The 19,025-nt window shown below is 45.4% G+C and overlaps 2 protein-coding genes across 3 annotated transcripts in view; both read left to right on the top strand.

Moving 5' to 3' along the window:
- The first annotated feature begins 656 nt into the window (after positions 1-656).
- Positions 657-10,662, top strand: TMEM169 (transmembrane protein 169). 2 transcript variants are annotated; one of them, XM_015419898.1, is made up of 3 exons: positions 657-953; positions 7,879-8,303; positions 9,365-10,662. In XM_015419898.1, the coding sequence occupies exons 2-3, from the start codon at positions 8,009-8,011 to the stop codon at positions 9,985-9,987; spliced, it is 918 nt and encodes a 305-aa protein (XP_015275384.1). In that variant the 5' UTR covers positions 657-953; positions 7,879-8,008; the 3' UTR covers positions 9,988-10,662. The 2 variants fall into 2 exon arrangements, with proteins under 2 accessions (XP_015275384.1, XP_015275385.1); XM_015419899.1 differs by lacking the exon at positions 657-953 and adding an exon at positions 2,598-2,664.
- Positions 10,663-15,083: 4,421 nt separating this feature from the next.
- The window catches only part of XRCC5 (X-ray repair complementing defective repair in Chinese hamster cells 5), a 67,772-nt gene continuing 63,830 nt past the window's right edge, over positions 15,084-19,025 (top strand). The window contains exon 1 of the mRNA XM_015419897.1: positions 15,084-15,154. Coding sequence (XP_015275383.1) covers positions 15,140-15,154 — 15 coding nt within the window. The 5' untranslated portion in view covers positions 15,084-15,139. The remainder of the gene's footprint in view (positions 15,155-19,025) is intronic.

Here is a 19,025-nt window from a genome sequence, read left to right as displayed (position 1 = left end):
CCCATGGAAAGGGTTCTCCCCTCCTCCTAATGCATCGGAGGGGAAGGGGCCTCGCCTCCCGCCCCCTTGCCTCGCCACACAAAAGGGCCTCCTGTCTCCAGCCCCGCATCCATCCACCTCCTCAGACTACCCATCAGGGAACGGAGAGAGGCTTCCTTCTCTCGCCTCACCCCGCCGGGGGTGGGTGGGAGTGGGTCACCATCGCTCTCCTACCCAGCCGGCAGGCAGACGGAGCAGGGGCGAGGGGCGTTGGACTTCTCTCCCCGGATCGCCGCTGCGACGCCCCCCCCCCCCCGGACGAAGCTTTTTCTTCTCACGCGGGCATGTATGCAGAACTAGCTTTAAAGGTAAAGGTCTCCCTTGCTCGAAAGCCATTCGAGTCCGACTCGAGGGTTGCGGTGCTCATCTCCGTTTCAAAGCCGAAGAGCCAGCGCTGTCCGAAGACGTTTCCGTGGTCATGCGGCCGGCATGACTAAACACCGAGGCGCACGGAACACTGTCACCTTCCCACCGGAGTGGTCCCTATTTATCTACTTGCAATTTCTTCCTTTCGGACTGCTAGGTTGGCAGGAGCTGGGACCAGATACGGGAGCTCACGCCGTCATGCGGCACCCCTGGGTCTCGAACTGCTCCACAGCCTGCAGTTCAGCGTCTTAACCACTTGAGCCACCGCAGCTCCTGACTACCTTTACAGGCTAGCAAAAGCGGAGGGAGCTGATCCGACAGCTGCCCCTTGGGGCTCCGCGGGCAGCTCTCCGCCCTTTGCAGATGATCCCTTTCGGTGAGGTGATCTCTATGGCTTCGCTGGGGTAGGGGATGCTGGAAGAAGCAGCGCCGCGTCCTATTCCCGCCCTCCATTGCCGGCAGAGAAACAGAGCCTCAAGATGCGGATCAGCGCAGAGATGGGTCGCCGAGCCTGCTGCAATCAAGCCTTGGTGATTTTGCAGAAACAGGTAAGTATGAGTGTAAGGGAAAGAAAGACTGCGGGTTTTTCTCCATTAGGGGAAGCATGCACTCCGCCGCTTTGTTCCCTCTAAAAGAAAAAATTAAAGCCGATGTAAACCAGATGTTGTGGTGTGAGCCCCTTTGTAAATGAGGTTGTTGTTTGCAAACGTGAGCGAGGAGGGATCGCTCCATGCAGCTGTAAAGGGTCCCTTTTGTTGAGAGCAGAGCGGTGCCATCCTTGGGAGCGTTACACCGTTTGTTCTTCTTGTGAAATAATTAACTCCTTCCCCAGGTCGGCTAGTGGACTGATGCTCCCCAGAGTGATGTCTAAAGAAACTCGTAATTGTAGCAATACATGGAGTTATATGTAGGTTAGGAATTATTTGAGAGACGTCCCAGACAGTTACCGGCATATTTGGTATCTATGGAGATTTCTTGCTAACATGACTTGAGGAATTCTTTGAAGCCAAGAAAAGAACAGTATAGGCCTTCTTGCAAACAATCTTTCCAAGAAATCTTGGGGGGGGGGGTGTTGCTTACATATTAAAAAGGTTTATAGGGTTGGCTTTTTAAAAATCTTGTTCCCCAGAAGGAAAATCACACTGTTGCTGTGGGGCCAGGTGACATGAGTGAACTGTATATGGCAGCAACTAGCCCTTGAACTATTCAAGACCTTCCTCATGCACTTGGACTGTGAGCTTCTTCCTTAAGACTATTGGTATCAATTAAAGAAACAGGGGCCCCGGTCACATGGAGAATTTGCCGCACGAAAGGCACGAATGTCGGGCGGATTTTCGGGGCGTGATCACACCGCAACATCTGGGAAGCGTAGCGCACCCGTGGCCAACCCGTAGCATCCTGCCAAAGATGTGGAGTTAAAAAGTACCAAGGAAAGTGCACTAATATCCGGAAAATGCACGGCACAGGCTGGCGTCTGTTCGCCGGAGCGCTAGTATCCCATGGCATCCGGCGCCCATCCATGTCCCGTCGCAAACCAGATGTCTTTCATAAGCGCATGCGCACAAACACAAAACGCTTGTGTGATCGTGCCGCGCTGCGTCTTTGCCACGCTGCAGCATCGCTGTGCGATTGCCAGCTAACAGCCTAAGCACGGAGACTCGGGGGAACGTGTAATTGGGCTACCGCGCTTTATTTTGCTCCGGGAGAAACAGCAACGCCTCTCTATCCCCCCCCCCCGCGTTATCTGGCCCATGTGATCAGGGGCCAGGGTTACCATGCACTGAGCTCAGTCTCACTTTAGGAATAGGAACAAAATTTACTCTCATGGTACCATACAAGCTAACAGATTTTTTTTGTGGCACAAGCTGTTGTGAACTAGAATTTACTTCATTGGATCATCTAGCCCATAAAACTTTGCGCTGCAATAAATCTGTTAGCATTATAGCACTCTTGTTTTTCTGGAGCACACTAACTTTGCAATAGAAACAACAACAATAAACTGCAGTGTCCTTCCAGGCTTTAATTGTGGACCCTTTTATGCTGCCTGAGATACATGGGAGCAGTTTCACCAGTTTTCCCTGGGAGCAGCCCCTGCACAGCTGGGAGTAATCTTTAAATGACACAGTCACATGTGCAGCAGCTGATTGCATGGATTCAGCAGCGTATCAGAAGGAAGTGTGCCAATCCTGAAGAAAAGACTCATGAGATCAACTGTTGTGTGGGTCATTGATGTGATGGCAGCCAAAGACAAAGCGCTATGTAAGCAATCTGCATGTATCTTGTCATGTATACGCACACTTTTTTTTTGTATAACTCTCCTAAAAAGGAGATAATTTTATTGCTTTTAAATTCAGAAAGCAGGGAGGGTATATAGATGGATCAAGAAAAGTGGTGAGTGATGCTTTAGTTAGTGTATTAGTCTGTTATTAGCCTTCACAAAATCAATGGCTTCTTCTGCGGTTGATCTCTTCTTTCTTCTTTACCTGTTAAAGTTAGAGACATTAAATGTGTTAATAATGTCCAATTGGGGTTAGTATTGTCCCTTATTGCGCTTTCCGAACACATCTTCAGGTATTGGGGTACTTCGCTTTTCTCTCTCTCAAGTTGTACGCTGGACCTTTTGCTGTTGCTCCACCTTCCGATTCTTTGTCCCCTCCCTCCGAGCTGCTGTCTTCTTCGCTGCTGAATACTGCACACTTAATTGGTCCATTCACATATAAAATTAGTGCACTGGCTGCATGCCCTTTTGCCTGGCCTGCATTTGCTAGAGAACCAGGTGGCAAATGCTGACATAGCAGAATGGACTGTTCCGCTTCCAGATTGCAGGTGGGGGGTTTCAGGTTTGAATGCTTCTCCACATGGAGGGATAAAACACCTCTCTGCAAATAGAAAATTGTGCTAAAAAAGTTCACTTGCAACACGTTGCCAGCTGTGTTGGTTTTCTGTTTTCAGAGAGTTGGGAAATATTCAAAGATACAATTACCGACTTAGAGACTGAATAATATGTGCATTTGATGGCCTGAACACTTTTTTGCCTCATTCTGTTGGATGTATAGACCAAGTGACCAAATGCTGGTGTGCTAACTCTACATGCAAATAGGCTGTGCCATGTGGCAAGTACATTTATATGCAATGGAGTCCTCCATCGAATGATATCATGGGCAAGCATGCCACCAGCTCGGGACTCTTTAGCTTGGAGAAACGACTGAAGGGTGACATGATCGAGGTTTATAAGATTATGCATGGGATAGAGCAGGTAGAGAAAGAAGTACTTTTCCCCCTTTCTCACAATACAAGAACTCGTGGGCACTCAATGAAATTGCTGAGCAGTTGGGTTAGAACAGATAAAAGGAAGCACTTCTTCACCCAAAGAGTGATTAACACATGGAATTAACTGCCACAGGAGGTGGTGGCGGCTACAAGCATGGACGGCTTCAAGAGGGAATTGGATAAGCATATGGAGCAGAGGTCCATCGCACTGTTTCTTCTAGTGTCCTGGCCCCACTAATAGATCTCCTGATGGCACTTGGTATTTTTGGCCACTGTGTGACAGAGTGTTGGACTGGATGGGCCTTTGGCCTGATCCAACATTGGCGTCTCTTATGTTCTTGTGTTTGTTTTAGTCCAAATGTGACCTCAGCTGTTTGGGAGCTATTCTCAAAATTAAGTCTAGTCTATGTCTTGGGTTAATAAATCCAGGTGATTTGTATGTGCTAAAATATTCATTCTTCTCACAGTGAGATTTTTTTAAAGAAAATTACTTTAGTGTGATTTTTTTCTAAGCACCACAGCATTTTATGTTAGTCCCACCATCTCATTAGCTGAAATTCTGAGGCAGTGATATGAACTTTCAACTACCTTTCTTCTCTTTTATCATTCACTTCTCACCAAATTAAGTGTCAGTTTTCTTTTTTTGGGGGGGAGTGGTCAGGTGCTTATATGTTTTGTTGGAGGAGAATGCACTCTTTTTTAATGCAGGGAAACCTTATACAAGTATTCTTCCCTAAAATCTGCACTGATATTTCAGTGGCTACCATGGACTTTACAGTTTCCACAGATAGGTGGTCATATGAACAGCCTCTAACCACCCAATTTTAAGCACATTCATCCCATTAAGCACAGCAGGACTTACTTCTTAGTAAATGTGCTTAAATTGTTACTCCAACTTTAATCAATAGGACTGAGCAGGCTTAAGTGTATGTTCTGGATTTATGGATTGCAGTCTTCATATGTTCACTCACATTGCCTAAAGCAGAGGTATCAAACTCATTTGTTGTGAGGGCCAGATCTGACATAAATGTCACTATTTTGGGCCAGGCCATATGTGCCATAAAGTGTAAAGAGATATTAACTTTATAAAAATGATTTCAGATGCTGAATTGCAATAGCAAGCTTGATTGGATTACGTGTGATATGCAGAGGGTAGTTGGCATGGAGATATCAGCTTTGGTAATGAGACAGGAAACCTAGGTCTCAATTTGTTCCAGGAGGATGCAAAGAATACATAACTCTAAAGATATGAGCAGTGACAATCAGTCAGTCAGTCACCTTTTTGGCATGTACAAATACTACAAACAGCAGTTGAATGGGGGGGTACAAAGCCAACGATGTAAAAGTTTATGTGGTATTTAAAAGAAAATATTAATACTATAACATTTCTCGAATGGACTCTTATTGCAGACTGTAAAAATGGCTACCTTCTCAGTAACTTCAGGTAAGCGATCATTCAGCTAAAAACAAGTTTAAATCTTTAGCGCACGTCTGCATATAAGTAGCAGTGGAGGAGGATGTGACAGCGACAAGTCCTAGCTAAGTATGCAGTCTTATTAAATCTACCATATATTGTTTAATACACATTTGTAGCTGTCTCTTAAGTTTAAAATATTCTTTGGGAGTGGTTTGGTCACCAGAATCAATGGTATTGGCTATAAACATTATGTTTCATTATGTAACATTATGTAATCGAGTTTTTAGCTCTCTACATTCCCTGTAAAACCACTGATGTAAATATTTGTTGTCCCTTTTGTTTATATTAGTGGGATTTATGCACAGTGACGTAGGAATATGTGAAATTAGTACATTATAAACCGCTAACATTGATGAGGGTTCAGTCCCATCGATTAGGGTAGCTTTGTACTCAAGAAGAGGGCTTGTTTTAAGTAGTTGCTGGTAAAATCATTCCACAAAATTCTAGGAAGTAAGTCTGACTCGAACTGGGATGGAAAGCGGCAGGGAACTCTTTCTAGGGTGCTAATATTTAAAGACATAATAATTGGGAGATGATCACTAATAGTGAAATCGCCGACCATAAGAATGTAAGAGAAGCCAATGTTGGATCAGGCAAATGGCCCATCTAGTCCAACAATCTGTCCCACAGTGGCCAAAAATACCAGGTGCCATCAGGAGGTCCATCAGTGCGGCCAGGACCAGTGTTCCCTCTAAACTGAGTCAGCGTGAGCCAGCTCACAGTTTTTTAGCCTCCGGCTCACACATTTTTGTCTCAGCTCAGGAAGGATGGCTCCAGAGGAAACTAATTCTGCAGTTGCCAAATCGCTTGCTCACAACTTTAATGCCAGTAGCTCACAAAGTAGAATTTTTGCTCACAAGACTCCACCACTTAGAGGGAACATTGGCCAGGACCCTAGAAGCCCTCCCACTGTTGCCTCCTCCCCCAAGCACCAAGAATACAGAGTATCACTTGCCCCAGCCTGAGAGTTCCTATCTATACCTTGTGGCTATAGCCACTGATGCTTATCTAATTCCCTCTTGAAGCTGTCCATGCTTGTAGCCACCACCACCTCCTGTGGCAGTGAATTCCATGTGTTAATCACTCTTTGGGTGAAGAAGTACTTCCTTTTATCTGTTCTAACCCGACTGCTCAGCAATTTCATTGAGTGCCCACGAGTTCTTGTATTGTGAGAAAGGGAGAAAAGAACTTCTTTCTCAACCTGCTCTATCCCATGCATAATCTTATAAACCTCGATCATGTCACCCCTCAGCTGTCATTTCTCCTAGCTAAAGAGCCCAAAGCGTTTTAACCTTTCTTCATCGGGAAAGTGTTCCAACCCGTTTATCATTCTGGTTGCCAGAACTGTACACAGTACCCCAAATGAGGTTGCACCATCGATTTATACAGGGGCATTATGATACTGGTTGATTTGTTTTCAATTCCCTTCCTAACAATCCCCAGCATATTGCAGTCACACACTGTCTCGAGATTTTCAGTGAGTTATCTACTACGACTCCAAGGTCTCTCTCTTAGTCAGTCTCTGCCAGTTTGGACCCCATCAGTGTGTATTTATAGTTAGGATTTTTGACTCCAATGTGCATCACTCTGCACTTGGCCACCATATAGCTCTTGATACAGCTTAACTTCTTTTTTCCTTTCTTCAAATTTTTACAGCTTAACTTCTTTTTTTACTTTCTTCAAATTATCCTGGAATAATTTATTTATTTATTATAATTATACCCCGCCCATCCTGCGAGCAGGCTCAGGGCGGCTATTTAGAATGGTTATTTAGAATGAAAAGAAACATGAAGCTGAACGGAATATTGTTTTGTTGTAATTTTTAACATTATTAATAATTTTTAACATTTAACTTACTTCTAGTTCTATTTCAAGTGTTTCAATTAGGAGCAAGCCAGTTAATTTATTCCTAATAGTAGCAACCAGTCCTCTTGGCTAGCAATTGCTCTCTATCTCAAGTTGCTGGCTCAATTGCTCCCTAGTTGTTAAGCTGTATCAAGAGGCTGACACCTTTCAATATAATAGGATTATTCCTGAGGGAGATTGGGGAAATGAGTTTATAACTGGGTACTCATTGAGGATGAAGGACTTTTCCTTGAGACTGTTAGAATTTCAATTGTAATATAATTTGATGTTCATAAGATTCATTAAATGTCATTGTCATTTTTATCACAGAGTTTGTCCGTTTAATAAATCTCCAGGTGAGGGCTAGAGATCAATCAGAATTAAAACTGTTCTCCAGATGGCAGAGATCAGTTCTCCTGGAGAAAATGGTGGACTCTGTGTCATTATACCCTGCTGAGGTTGCCACTGCAAATTGACGCTGAGTGCCCAAGCCCGGGGCACCCACCCAGAGCCTCTTTCTAGAGCTCATTATATTTATTTCCACAATGGGCTTTATTCCTAGTCATATATATTTTATGAAAATTCTTCCATTGTAAAGAAAAGTTGCTCTAAATCACACAAACACCTGGACAAAGTGAACATAAATAAATAAAATAAACATTATCCTTTAGTAAACAAAATTAAATCTGTTTTAAACTCTTGGTTAAAAATTTAATATAAATATGCAAAAACTACAATGATAATATTGATTTTGGACCTAAGAGACAGGACCTATAAGATTGTTGAGTGCCATATGTTATGTATTAGCTGGCAGAATGCCATAGATGCTACTTCATTTTACTATATGGAATGAGTATTTGCTCCAATTATTTTCTCTTTAGGAATGCAATGTGTTTGATCGGTGCTATGAAATGGCTGCTGTTATTAGTCGGAGCATCCCTGAAAATCAGTGTTAATGACTCAGAAGTACAGACAAAGCTGATATTTTGTTGAAATAAAAGCCTTGCGGAGATGCCCAGTGAGAACACTAGTGGGATGGAAGAACCTGCATTAAGGGAGAGCAAGAGCGGGACACAAAGCCCTCAGCGCAACTCCTTACGCAGAGCTGTAGCTACTGCAGTGACCTTTGATGGAGAGACAACTACAGACAGAAGGAAGAAGAGAAAGAAAGAACCCCGCCCAGAATCGATAATCGTGTATCGGACAGGAAATGAGAACAAGGTGGAAGAAGAACAGGTGGATGAGGAGGAGGGTGAGAAAAATTCAGAGGAAGGCTCCAAGTTCTTGGGACACTCTATAGGAGATGGTAAATGCCCTAGAATAAGTGGTTTGTGATTTATGGTGCATGTTTCATTTCCTCCTAGAAGCTAGGAAAGGGACTTGTATGACTTTTAAAATTCATTTTGGAAAGCAGTTGTCAAATCATTAGCCTTATTATTTGTCCCACCCCCTTTTAGTGATGACTTTGAGTGAGGGTTAGACAAATTCTTGGAGGATAGGTCCTTCACTGGCTACTAGCCATGGTGGGTTAAGGGAACCTTCACATATAAAGACAGCAAATTTTTGAATACCAGTGCCTCTATGGCCTCTACGCCCTGTTTCTTGGCCCTCCAAGGAAACTGGTTGGCCACTGTATGAAACAGGATGATGAACTAGATGGACCACTAGTGTGATCCAGCAGGACTCTTATGTTTTTTGTCTAATATTTGCATGTCTGAAAAGTGAAATCCTTGTACTCCAATCCTGTTTATAAATGTTGATGTAGACGGGGGTCATTTCGTAGAAAAAGAGGTGCAGGAGCTCATTAGCATAATGAGTTGGTCTCGCAAGATGAGAAACCTGGGGCAAATGAAAAAAATAACTTTTTAGCATGTTCTTATGCAAAGTGATTTCCGTTAGCTTGGCGCATCTAACTATATACACAATCAGGCTGTTTTCTTGGTGTGAATCTGCTGTAAACTTAAGCTAATAGTTAGTTCTGTTGAATTTAATGCAATGTACATAAACAAATACAACCTCTTGTTTTCTTAACATTGTTTAAATGAAATTGATTGCTAGAGATGCCAGCCTCCAGGTGGGACTTGGGGATGCCCTGGGATTACAGATCATCTCCAGACTACAAAGATCAGTTCCCTTGGAGAAAACGAATGGACTTTATGGCATTGTACTCGATTGAGGTCCTTGTCCTCCCCAGACTCCATTCCCAAATCTCCAGGAGTTTCCCAACCTTGATCTGGCAACCCATCCCCCCCCCATCCCCCACTGGTGGGCCCGGGGAACCTAGCAACCCTACTGCAAAAAAATAATAATAATGAAAGTCTGGTTTGGGTTCTGTCTTGTTTTGATTTTATTTCTTTGTTCTCCTAGGTCCTTGGGCTATGCCCTTAGATAGCAGATATGTTACTTTAACTGGAACCATCACAAGAGGAAAGAAGAAAGGCCAGATGGTGGATATTCACGTTACACTGACTGACAAAGAGCTGCAAGAGCTGACTAAGTCGAAAGACCCTCCCAAAACTGAAATGCCAGAAGGGAAGAAAGCTTGTGAAATTGGGCTGGCTAAGGGCCCCCACATCCTTCTCTGGAGCCTTGCCAGCCTCCCCGTCATCTTCATTATGTCCTTTGTGGTTTCCTTTTACTATGGGACCATCACCTGGTACAATGTCTTCTTAGTGTACAATGAAGAGAGGACCTTCTGGCACAAGATCACCTTCTGCCCCTTTCTAATCATCTTCTACCCAATCATAATCATGGTTGTTTCCTGCTCCCTGGGCCTCTATACAGCAGTGACTCAGATCTCATGGGCCTTTGGGGATTGGTGGCATGCTGTGAGAGATATGGAAAAAGGGTTCTGCGGCTGGCTTTGCAGCAAGATGGGCCTAGAAGACTGTTCTCCATACAGCATTGTTGAGCTATTAGATTCTGACAATGTCTCAGGTAGCCTGTCGGCTAAAGGCTCAGCACAAGGTGAAGAGATTTCAGCTGTCTGAGTCTTTGCTCTAAGGACTCCAGATTTTTCATGTTCACATGTATTCCAAATGTACCTTGAGTGACTAAAGCAGGCATGCACATATGCACAGTCTTGATTAATAAAGCCCTGGAAGATCATTAAAACAATTTGGGGGGGGGAACAAACATGGCATAGTCCCACCAAAAAGTGTCCCCTTGAGCAGGAGTGGGCAACCTGGGTTGCTCAAGCCATGTCAGACCCAGTTCCTAGTACATTTAGTGGTTTACAGTGTCTGAGTTAGTCCCAATTTGAATGCTTTCGCTGTCAGAAGGGTAGCATGTGCAAGATTTAGAATTATAATCTAGTCATATTCATGACTTCAACATGCAAGAGAAGAAGCGTTGATCCAGAAGAATAGTCAGATGTTGTTTTGCCTACTTCCATTCTAATATGCTTGGGAGGACTGTGCCACAAGCTTTCTCTGAATGATTTAGCTTAGGGCCAGTTTATACCACTTTGGCCTGCAGGTGGGAGTGCTGCATATTTGAATGTACTCCCACAACATATCCTTATGCACATACAAAAACACGATGTAACTGAGAAAGCTCAGCCTCTCTGGTGTGCAGGGTTTTTTAATGTATAGGGTTAGGGTGTGTATGTTGAGGGTGGGCCACCTGAAAACAGAGTTTCCATCATGCCCTGCCCACAGCCTAATGTGGCGCAATCCAGGAAAAGCCTTCCTACTTGATTTCAATGATGGTATAAATTGACCATTAAATTTTTGAATAATCCTGAAGATCCAGTGTGCTGGGTAAGAAGATTCATGGCTGACTCATAATACTACTGGCCTGATCAGTGTTTCTTGTTGGGTTTTAAACATTCTCTTCATTTGGGTCGATCGGCTGAGAGTAGAATGGAAAAAGGATCGGTGCCAAAAAGTGTCCTGCCAACTTGAACATGCAGCTGCAGCCTTGTTGCTCCCGTCATTGCCTGCCTCTTCCCTGTGCAGGAGCTGCCAAGGGTAATGTTTGGTGTAGTGGTTAAGTGCGCAGACTCTAATCTGGGAGAACCGGGTTTGATTCCCCACTCCTCCACTTGCACCTGCTGATGTGACCTTGGGTCAGTCACAAGCTCTGGCACAGCTGTCCTTGAAAAAGAGCAGTTTGTGTCGGAGTTCTCTCAGCCCCACCCACCTCACAGGGTGTCTGTTGTGGGGAGGGGAAGGGAAAGGAGTTTGTAAGCCGCTCTGAGACTCCAAGTGAAGGGTGGGGTATAAATCCAATCTCTCCTCCTCCTCCTCCTCCCCCTCTTCCCCTTCTTCTAATGGCTGCAAACGGAAAATGTATTTGTTTGTAATGCATCAACCCTGTGCCACTTACTTGTTGTAGCTGTACGGTAGGCTAAGAGACTTATGAGGTAAGGTGTTGTCTTAGACAGTGATTTTCTTAGAAGGGTGCCGTAGAGCAGGAGTGGGCAGCCTGGCTGTCCAAGCCATGTCAGACCCAATCCCTATTACATTTAGTGGTTTACAGTTTTTGAATAGTCTCAGTTCCCCCTGTTTAATTCACCCCACATTTTCAATACAATATGTAAGGTTGGTCTGCTCTGGTATCTGGTTTAATACTTGTGCAAAAAGCTAGGCTGAATGGGGGGCGAGGGGGAATGTGCTGTACAGAAATCAGTAAGTTGCACTTGTGAATGAAGTATGTGTTGGTATAGATCACTAGCACAAGCCTTGCACAGCTTGTATGTGGGGGGGGGATGAGGCAAGCATGAGGGTTGATAGCATAAAATCAGACAATAGTGTGTTCTATCATTCTGTATAAATAGGACAGATATCCTGTTGTTTAGAGCTGGAGATATCCTATTGTTTGGAAATGCATAATTGGCCTGCTTCTGTTCTTGCTTCACAGTTAGCCATTGATTTCTACAAAGAGAACAAAGTTGGACCTAGAAGCTGGTGCTATTTGTTTTGGTCTTCAGTATGCCGTTCTAAGTTCTCCTCCTTCTCTCACACAGCATTAGTTTGCTAATGCTGTAAAGTATCCGTAAAGCTTACTCGCTTTGTTAAAAGTCGTGATATAGATGAAAAGCACAATGTTCTTTCCTTTCTCCACTCACAAATAAGTGTTGAAATGTGTGCCATTGGGGGCATACAGGCACAACTTTATTTGCTCTGAAACCCAATGCTCTGCATGCCGTTCCAATAACCTGGTTTCTCTCCAGGGTCAAGCTCAGGAAGGGGGGAAAAATGGTTCTATGATTTTTACAGACGAAGCCAGCCCATGGCACTGTTTTACAGGTACCTGCAAAATGATGAGCCCATCTTATTCCCATCGACTGAGCAGTTTCTGCAACTTTAAAAAAAATGATTTTGCCTTCTGGAAGAAATTACGGGATGGATGAGTGCGTGTATGAGTACACATATGTTAGGTGCTTTTATTCAACAAAAAGTTGGACAGCTTGCCTGAAGCCTAATGAAAGGAGCAGGATGGACAGCTGAACCAGCATTTGAGATGTAGATGTCTATTATTTGCAAAGGCGGAAGGAAGGAAGGCTCATCGTGCAAGAAGAAAAAATCTACCGCAGCCTCTGCTTTAATGTTAGGCCTGTATGCGCCCACTGTTTTTTTCCTGGAATTCTCCAAAGAGGATTAGTAGCTTAGTATGTTCTAGTTACTCACATGTTGATCTTGGCAGATTTATAAAGGAATTTCCTATTATTTATTTGATTCCTGTCTCTCCATCCTTAATATCTGATCTCGATGTGAACTTGTACCATTGTTCTGCTTTGTTTGGCTGTCCTCAAAGTCTCACTCTGCTCTGGATGATGACTTTGTTTTTACCACTTTGTCTGCTTTTTCTTAAAGACTCAGTGTGGTGTCGTGGTTAAGAGCAGTGGACTCTTATCTGGGAAATCCGGGGTTGATTCCCCACTCTCCTGCATGAAGCCTGCTAGGTGACCTTGAGCCAGTCACAGTTCTCTCAGAACTCTCTCAGCCCCACCTACCTCACAAGGTACCTGTTGTGGGGAGAGGAAGCTAGACGATTATAAACTGTTTTGAGACCTCTTAGGGTAGAGAACCTGGCGTGATCTGGTCCATGGGGTCGCGAAGAGTCGGACTCGACTGTGCGACTGAACAACAACAAGGGTAGAGAAAAGCGAGATATTTAACCCAACTCTTCTTTCTATCTTGATATTCTTTGCTAGGCCTTCCTGATTCACTGGTTTAAACCATAGTATGCACATGTTCGGTGTGCTTAGCAGTTTTCAGGAATAAATCAAGATGTTGTCTAGGAAGATTATGACATACTGGTCAAGCAGGTACCAGAAAATGTCATTCATTAGCCTCTGAAACATGGCAGGTGCATTGGTGAATGTGAGTAAACTGAACCTTTGTCTGCTTAAAGAGTTGAATAAAGTCGATTCTAAACGAGTGGTCAAGTGCGTTGAAAACTTAGTTCTCCATGCTGCAGGAAACAGCATAGTGTGAATGGTGAAATGTTAATTATTCTTGTTTGATTTTCTTTGAGAGGAGTTATGTCCAACTCTCCCTCTAAGCTGTGACGTCTTGTGAGCAAAAATTCTAATTGGTGAGCTACTGGCATTAAAGTTGTGCGCGAGTGATCAGGCTACTGCATGAATCAGTTTGCTCTGGAGCCACCCTTTCCTGAGCTGAGACAAAAACGTGTGAGCTGGAGGCTAAAAAATTGTGAGCTAGCTCACACTGACTCAGCTTAGAGGGAACACTGGTTATGTCATCTTTTTTAATATCTCAAACTTACTAAAATAGGAACATCCAACTAAAAAACAGTGGGAAGTCCCTCAAAATATTGGGAGTTTCCATGTGAAGTATCATCCTACGTCTCCCAGAAGACATAAGGGCAATATCTCCAGGCTGTAATAATACAACTCCTGCACCAAAGGGGAAGGGGAATCTGGGATCAGATCTTTGCTTCAGGGAAGATACACTCAAAAGACAAGCAAACTCCAGGGAGTACATAGGCAGGTGCTGTGGCACCCCCTTTGAATGATCTAACCACAAGCACCAAGATATGTTTTCCTGGGTCAAAATGTAAAGCCAAAGTTTGGGAAAAGACTCATACTTCCAGATAAAAAACTGACGCTTTAATTAAATTGGGATAAATGTGCATATCTACCAACAATTCATGCAGACATGTTGGTCTCAGCCTGGGGCTTATCTTTACCTATTACATTTCTCAGGAAGATTTCAATATATGTAGTAAAATGTGAATTCATGTTCTCGCTCCTCTAGTTGAAAGGGGGGAGGGATGCAGGCAGCTTGGTGTAGTAGTTAAGTGCAGGGACTCTATAATCTGGGAGAACCGGGTTTGATTCCCCACTCCTCCACTTGCACCTGGCTGGATGACCTTGGGCAAGCTGTAGCTCTGATAAGAGCTGTCCTTGAAAAAGAGCAGTTTCTGTCAGAGCTCTCTCAGCCCCACCCACCTCACAGGGTGTCTGTTGTGGGGAGGGGAAGGGAAAGGGGTTTGTGAGCCGCTCTGAGACTCCTTTGGGTATTGAAGGGCAGGGTATAAATCCAATCTCCTCCTCCTCTTCTTCCATAAAATCGCAGTTCTACTTCTGTGAATGGAAAACACTTTGTGATCTTTCATTGTATGAAAATAGTCCTGATTTTATTTGGCCTTGCCTTGGGAAAGCTAGTGAGGTAACTTATCTGAAGAAGTGTGCATGCGCAAGAAAGCTTATACCCAGAATTAAACTTTCTTGGTCTTAAAGGTGCCGCTGGACTCAACCTTTGTGCTAATCCTTATTGTAAGAGGGGGGAGGAAATACTCTATTTGTCTTTTCCCCAGTTGTGGAATACTAACAGTTCCTGGTTTGTAGCAATAACGGCTTTTAAAATCCTGCTAAGTCTGTGCCGCATCAGCTTCTTATTTATTGCGCCAGAACATTCAAAGAGGCGATCGAACGGAAACCAGGACTCAAGGATCAAGTTCCCCCCCCCCGACGTTTCCTCCCCCCGCCCCCCGCCTTTGTCTGCCTTCACTCCTCCCAACGCGACAGCCGCCCACTTTCCCATCCCTACCCATCTCCGTGCATTTCCAGTCATGGCCATGTAGTGTCGCTGTTGCGCGCGGGCGCGCAGAAGTGGTGCCGGAAGGAAAGATCGGCCGGGTTTGTGGCGGAAGGACTCGGGCGCGGGCATCATGTCGCGGGCCAAGGTAATGACTGAAGACCGCAGGTGCCACAGAGACCACATAGCCTGCCGGGTGGGAAGGAGGCTGGTGTGACGTTGTTAGCAAGCCGCGCAGGATCTGGCGCTGGCGGGAACCGAGTCACGCTTTTCCCCGGGAGGCACTCCGCCATCCTGTGTGTCGCGGTCGCCCCGCTTTGATCCCACCCTGAGCGTTTGGAGGTTGGGCTCTTCCTCCCGCCTATTCGGTTAAGGCGTTTTGGGGGTGGCGAAGTTTTTGTGTGTGCGCGAGCCCCACGCGAGAGCCACAGGCGTGTGTGTGGTAATGATGCTAGCCCCGATCCTGTAGAGTGGGAACCAGTCCTCCCTCTAAGCTGTGGCGTCTTGTGAGCAAAAATTCTACTCTGTGAGCTCCTGGCATTAAAGTTGTGAGCGAGCGATTTGGCTACTGCATATATTAGTTTGCTCTGGAGGCCTCCTTCCCGAGCAAAGACGGAAATGTGTGAGTTGGAGGCTAAAAAATTGTGAGCCAGCTCGCACTAACTCACCTTAGAGGGAACACTGGTGGTAACTAGTCCATGTGCAGTTGGGAATATGTGGTTTTGATCGCTTTTTCTTTCACACATACTTGCGAGCCTGGACTTAAATTTTCTAACATCAGGTTCGGCATATGATGGATATAGCTTAATTGAAGGATGCTGAAACACACCATTAGTGTGATTAATCGGATCCCCCCTCCCCGTTTGTCTTCATATTTCGAAGGGAAGCTATCTGGTCTATGTTCGTGTTGGTGAGAATGGAACTAGTGAGGTAACTTAAAAACGGTTTTGGACAATAAGCAATTGCTGGTTACGTCGCTTTTGAAATGTGCAGACTTCATAGCTGTAGGTAGCTCCGTTATATTTTAAGTCATGTTTCCTTCTAGGCCCAGTTAAGTCACACAAGTTGCATGATAGCTAGTCACCCAGGCAGGTTTTGTGGTAGCTGTTGCTGGTTCTGATCGAGTTGCATGGTGACTTGTGCAGTGGCTGCTGCTGGATCTGGGCAAGCTGTTTAAGCCATGTGGTTTCAGGTTGCCTGGATGAGTTATGTGTCGGCTGCTGATGGGCCCACTGAGTTGCATGGTAGTGAGTTGCTCAGGTATCTCACTTGGTATTCACTGCTGGGGCAAGTTGTGCAGTAGTGAGTCACCTGGTGTTTGCTGCTGGGCCCAGACAAGTTGTTTGGTAGTAAGTTGCGTGGGTGACTGTCACGGCAGCCACTGCTGGGCTAAGTCATGCAATTTGTGTACTGATGAGCTCCCAGGTGTGTCTCACAGGGCCATCCCTAAATATGGGTGAGTTGTGAAAGTTGCATGGTAGTCACTTGCTCAAGGGTGAGTCATTCAGTGGCTGCCCTCATGGCTGACTGAGACGTCCAGTTTGTATGGGGGTCACCTGAAATCTGGCTGAGTAATGCAATTTGTGCAGTGACATGTCATCGAGGCAAGTTATGCCATAGCTGTTGCCAGACTCAGGAGAGTTGCCTGGAGACTGAGCTGAGTCTACCAAGTTGCACGGTAGTGAATGGCCTTGGCAAGTTCTACAGTGGCCACTGCTGGGCCCTGCCAAGTTGCACAGTAGTAAATCACCCAGCAAGTTGCATGGTGGGTTACCGCCATGCCTTGGGAAAGCAGGTAAAGCACATAATAGTGAGTCATCCAGTGACCACCACTAGTCCTGGGTGAGTGAGCAGCATGGTGGTTGCTGCGGGACTAGCCAAGCTGTGCCCGTTACGCAGTACAAGTGCCTGGGGGTTGCTGTTGAGCCCGACCTAGGCAAGCCCTCGCTCTGCCAGGGGATGTGGCAGGGGAGAGGGTGGGGCTGTTCCGAGGCCTGCTCTGGCTTTCGCTCTGCTCCCTGTTCCCCCACCTTTGAGTGACAGAAATGAGGGCTGGAAGACTTGGCAGTGTTGTAGTAGCCTGTTGACTCCCCCCAAATGACCAGGAGAATGCAGTCTTAGAAGGTCTCAGCTGACATTCATAGAATCATAGAATCACGGAGCTGGAAGGGGCCATACAGGCCATCTAGTCCAAACCCTTACTCAATGCAGGATCAGCCTAGAGCATCCCTGACAAGTGTCTGTCCATCCACTGCTTAAGGACTGCCAGTGAGGGGGAACTCACCACCTCCCTGGGCAGCTGATTCCACTGTTGCACAACTCGTACTGTAAAAACATTTTTCCTAATATCCAGCCGGTACCTTCCTGCCCTAAATTTAAACCCATTATTGTGAGTCCTCTCTTGCGAATCCTATCTTCTGTTGCAACAGGAACAGCTCCCTGCCCTCCTCTAAGAGACAGCCCTTCAAATACTTAAAGAGAGCAACCATGTCCCCCTTCAACCTCCTCTTCTCCAGACTGAACATTCTCAGGTCCCTCAGCCATTCCTCATAGGGCTCAGTCTCCAGGCCCCCGATCGTCCTTGTCACTCTCCTCTGCACCCACTCCAGTCCGCATCCTTTTGGAAGTGAGGCCTCCCGAACTGCACACAATACTCCAGGTGTGGCCTGACCAATGCAGTGTACAGCGGGACTATGACATCTTGCGATTTGGATGTTATGCCTCTGTTGATACACTCTTAAGATCATATTAGCCTTTTTTGTCGCTGCATCACACTGGCTGCTCATATTTAACTTTTGGCCCACCTGTACCCCAAGATCTTGTTCACACACACTTCTACTCATTTCTCATTTTTGTTACCCGGCACTTATCATTGTTAAATTGCATTTTGTTCATATCTGCCCACTTTGCCAGTGTGTTTTGATCTTGTTGAATTCTATCTCTATCTTCTGGTGTGTTTGCTACTCCTCCCAATTTGGTGGCACCTGCAAATTTAACAGCCTCATCCAGATCATTTATAAAAATGTTGAAAAGTACTGGGCTTAGAACCGAGCCCTGTGGCACCCCACTGGACACCTCCCTCCATTCAGATGAAATGCCATTGACAACTACTCTTTGAGTGCGGTTCTACAACCAGTTCCCTATCCACCTAACTATCCTAGATTCCAGTCTTAAAGGTACAGATGCTGCCTCTATTATTGTGGGGGCTGTTTTATTAACCTTCATCAGACAGTGCCCAGCTTATTGTTGGATCCCCAAGCATCGAGAATAAATCCACGTTTTGAAGAAAAGCAAAATTTATTTCAAAGCATTGGAAAGACACTCAAACACGTTCTTTGTTAGAAGTGACTACAAACGGTTAGGGCAAACAAGATAAAGGGATTCGAACCAGGTACAGGACCAATGGGGCACTTTCCCGCTGGCGGGTGAAAGGAAACGGTTACGCGCTCATTCCCTGAGAACCAAGCTATCTCCAGACACAATACAGGTGCAGTTCCCAGGCTCTAAAAGCAACAAGCTGGCAGTAAAGCATACTCCCCCAATACATCCTCCAGTTGTTTGGCTTAGGCATTACAGCAGAGTAAAATACAGGCGTACAGGCAGGGGGGGGGTGAGCAACTGTACAGAGATACAACCAACACAGAACACCATGGCAGCTTGCTGACATACTGCCCCCTCAAAAATACACTTTAACCACCGTCTCCCGGGCAGGGCGGGAGAACTCCCGGTTTGGGCGGGAGACCTCCCGGTTTGTCCAGGAACTTCCTGTGGAATTCACGAAGCAGGTAAGGGGCCCGAATATCCCCTACTTCCACCCATTCGCGGTGCTGGGGGCCGAAATCAATCCATTCGATGAGGTACCAGAGCTTACCACGTTTAAGTCTGGAATCCAAGATATCAGCAATCTCAAAATGTTCATCCCCCTCAAGGAGAATAGGCGGAGGGGGAGTAACAGAGGGTCTCCATGGAGAAGAGCCAGGATCTTTCTTCAACAGGCTCATATGGAACACCGAATGCAA

Source organism: Gekko japonicus, unplaced genomic scaffold, assembly GCF_001447785.1.
Source record: "Gekko japonicus isolate JY-2015 unplaced genomic scaffold, Gekko_japonicus_V1.1 scaffold3214, whole genome shotgun sequence".
In the NCBI taxonomy this organism is placed as follows: Eukaryota; Metazoa; Chordata; class Lepidosauria; order Squamata; family Gekkonidae; genus Gekko; species Gekko japonicus.
The sequence above is the reverse complement of the archived record's forward strand: the minus strand, read 5'-3'. Positions and strand labels throughout refer to the sequence as shown.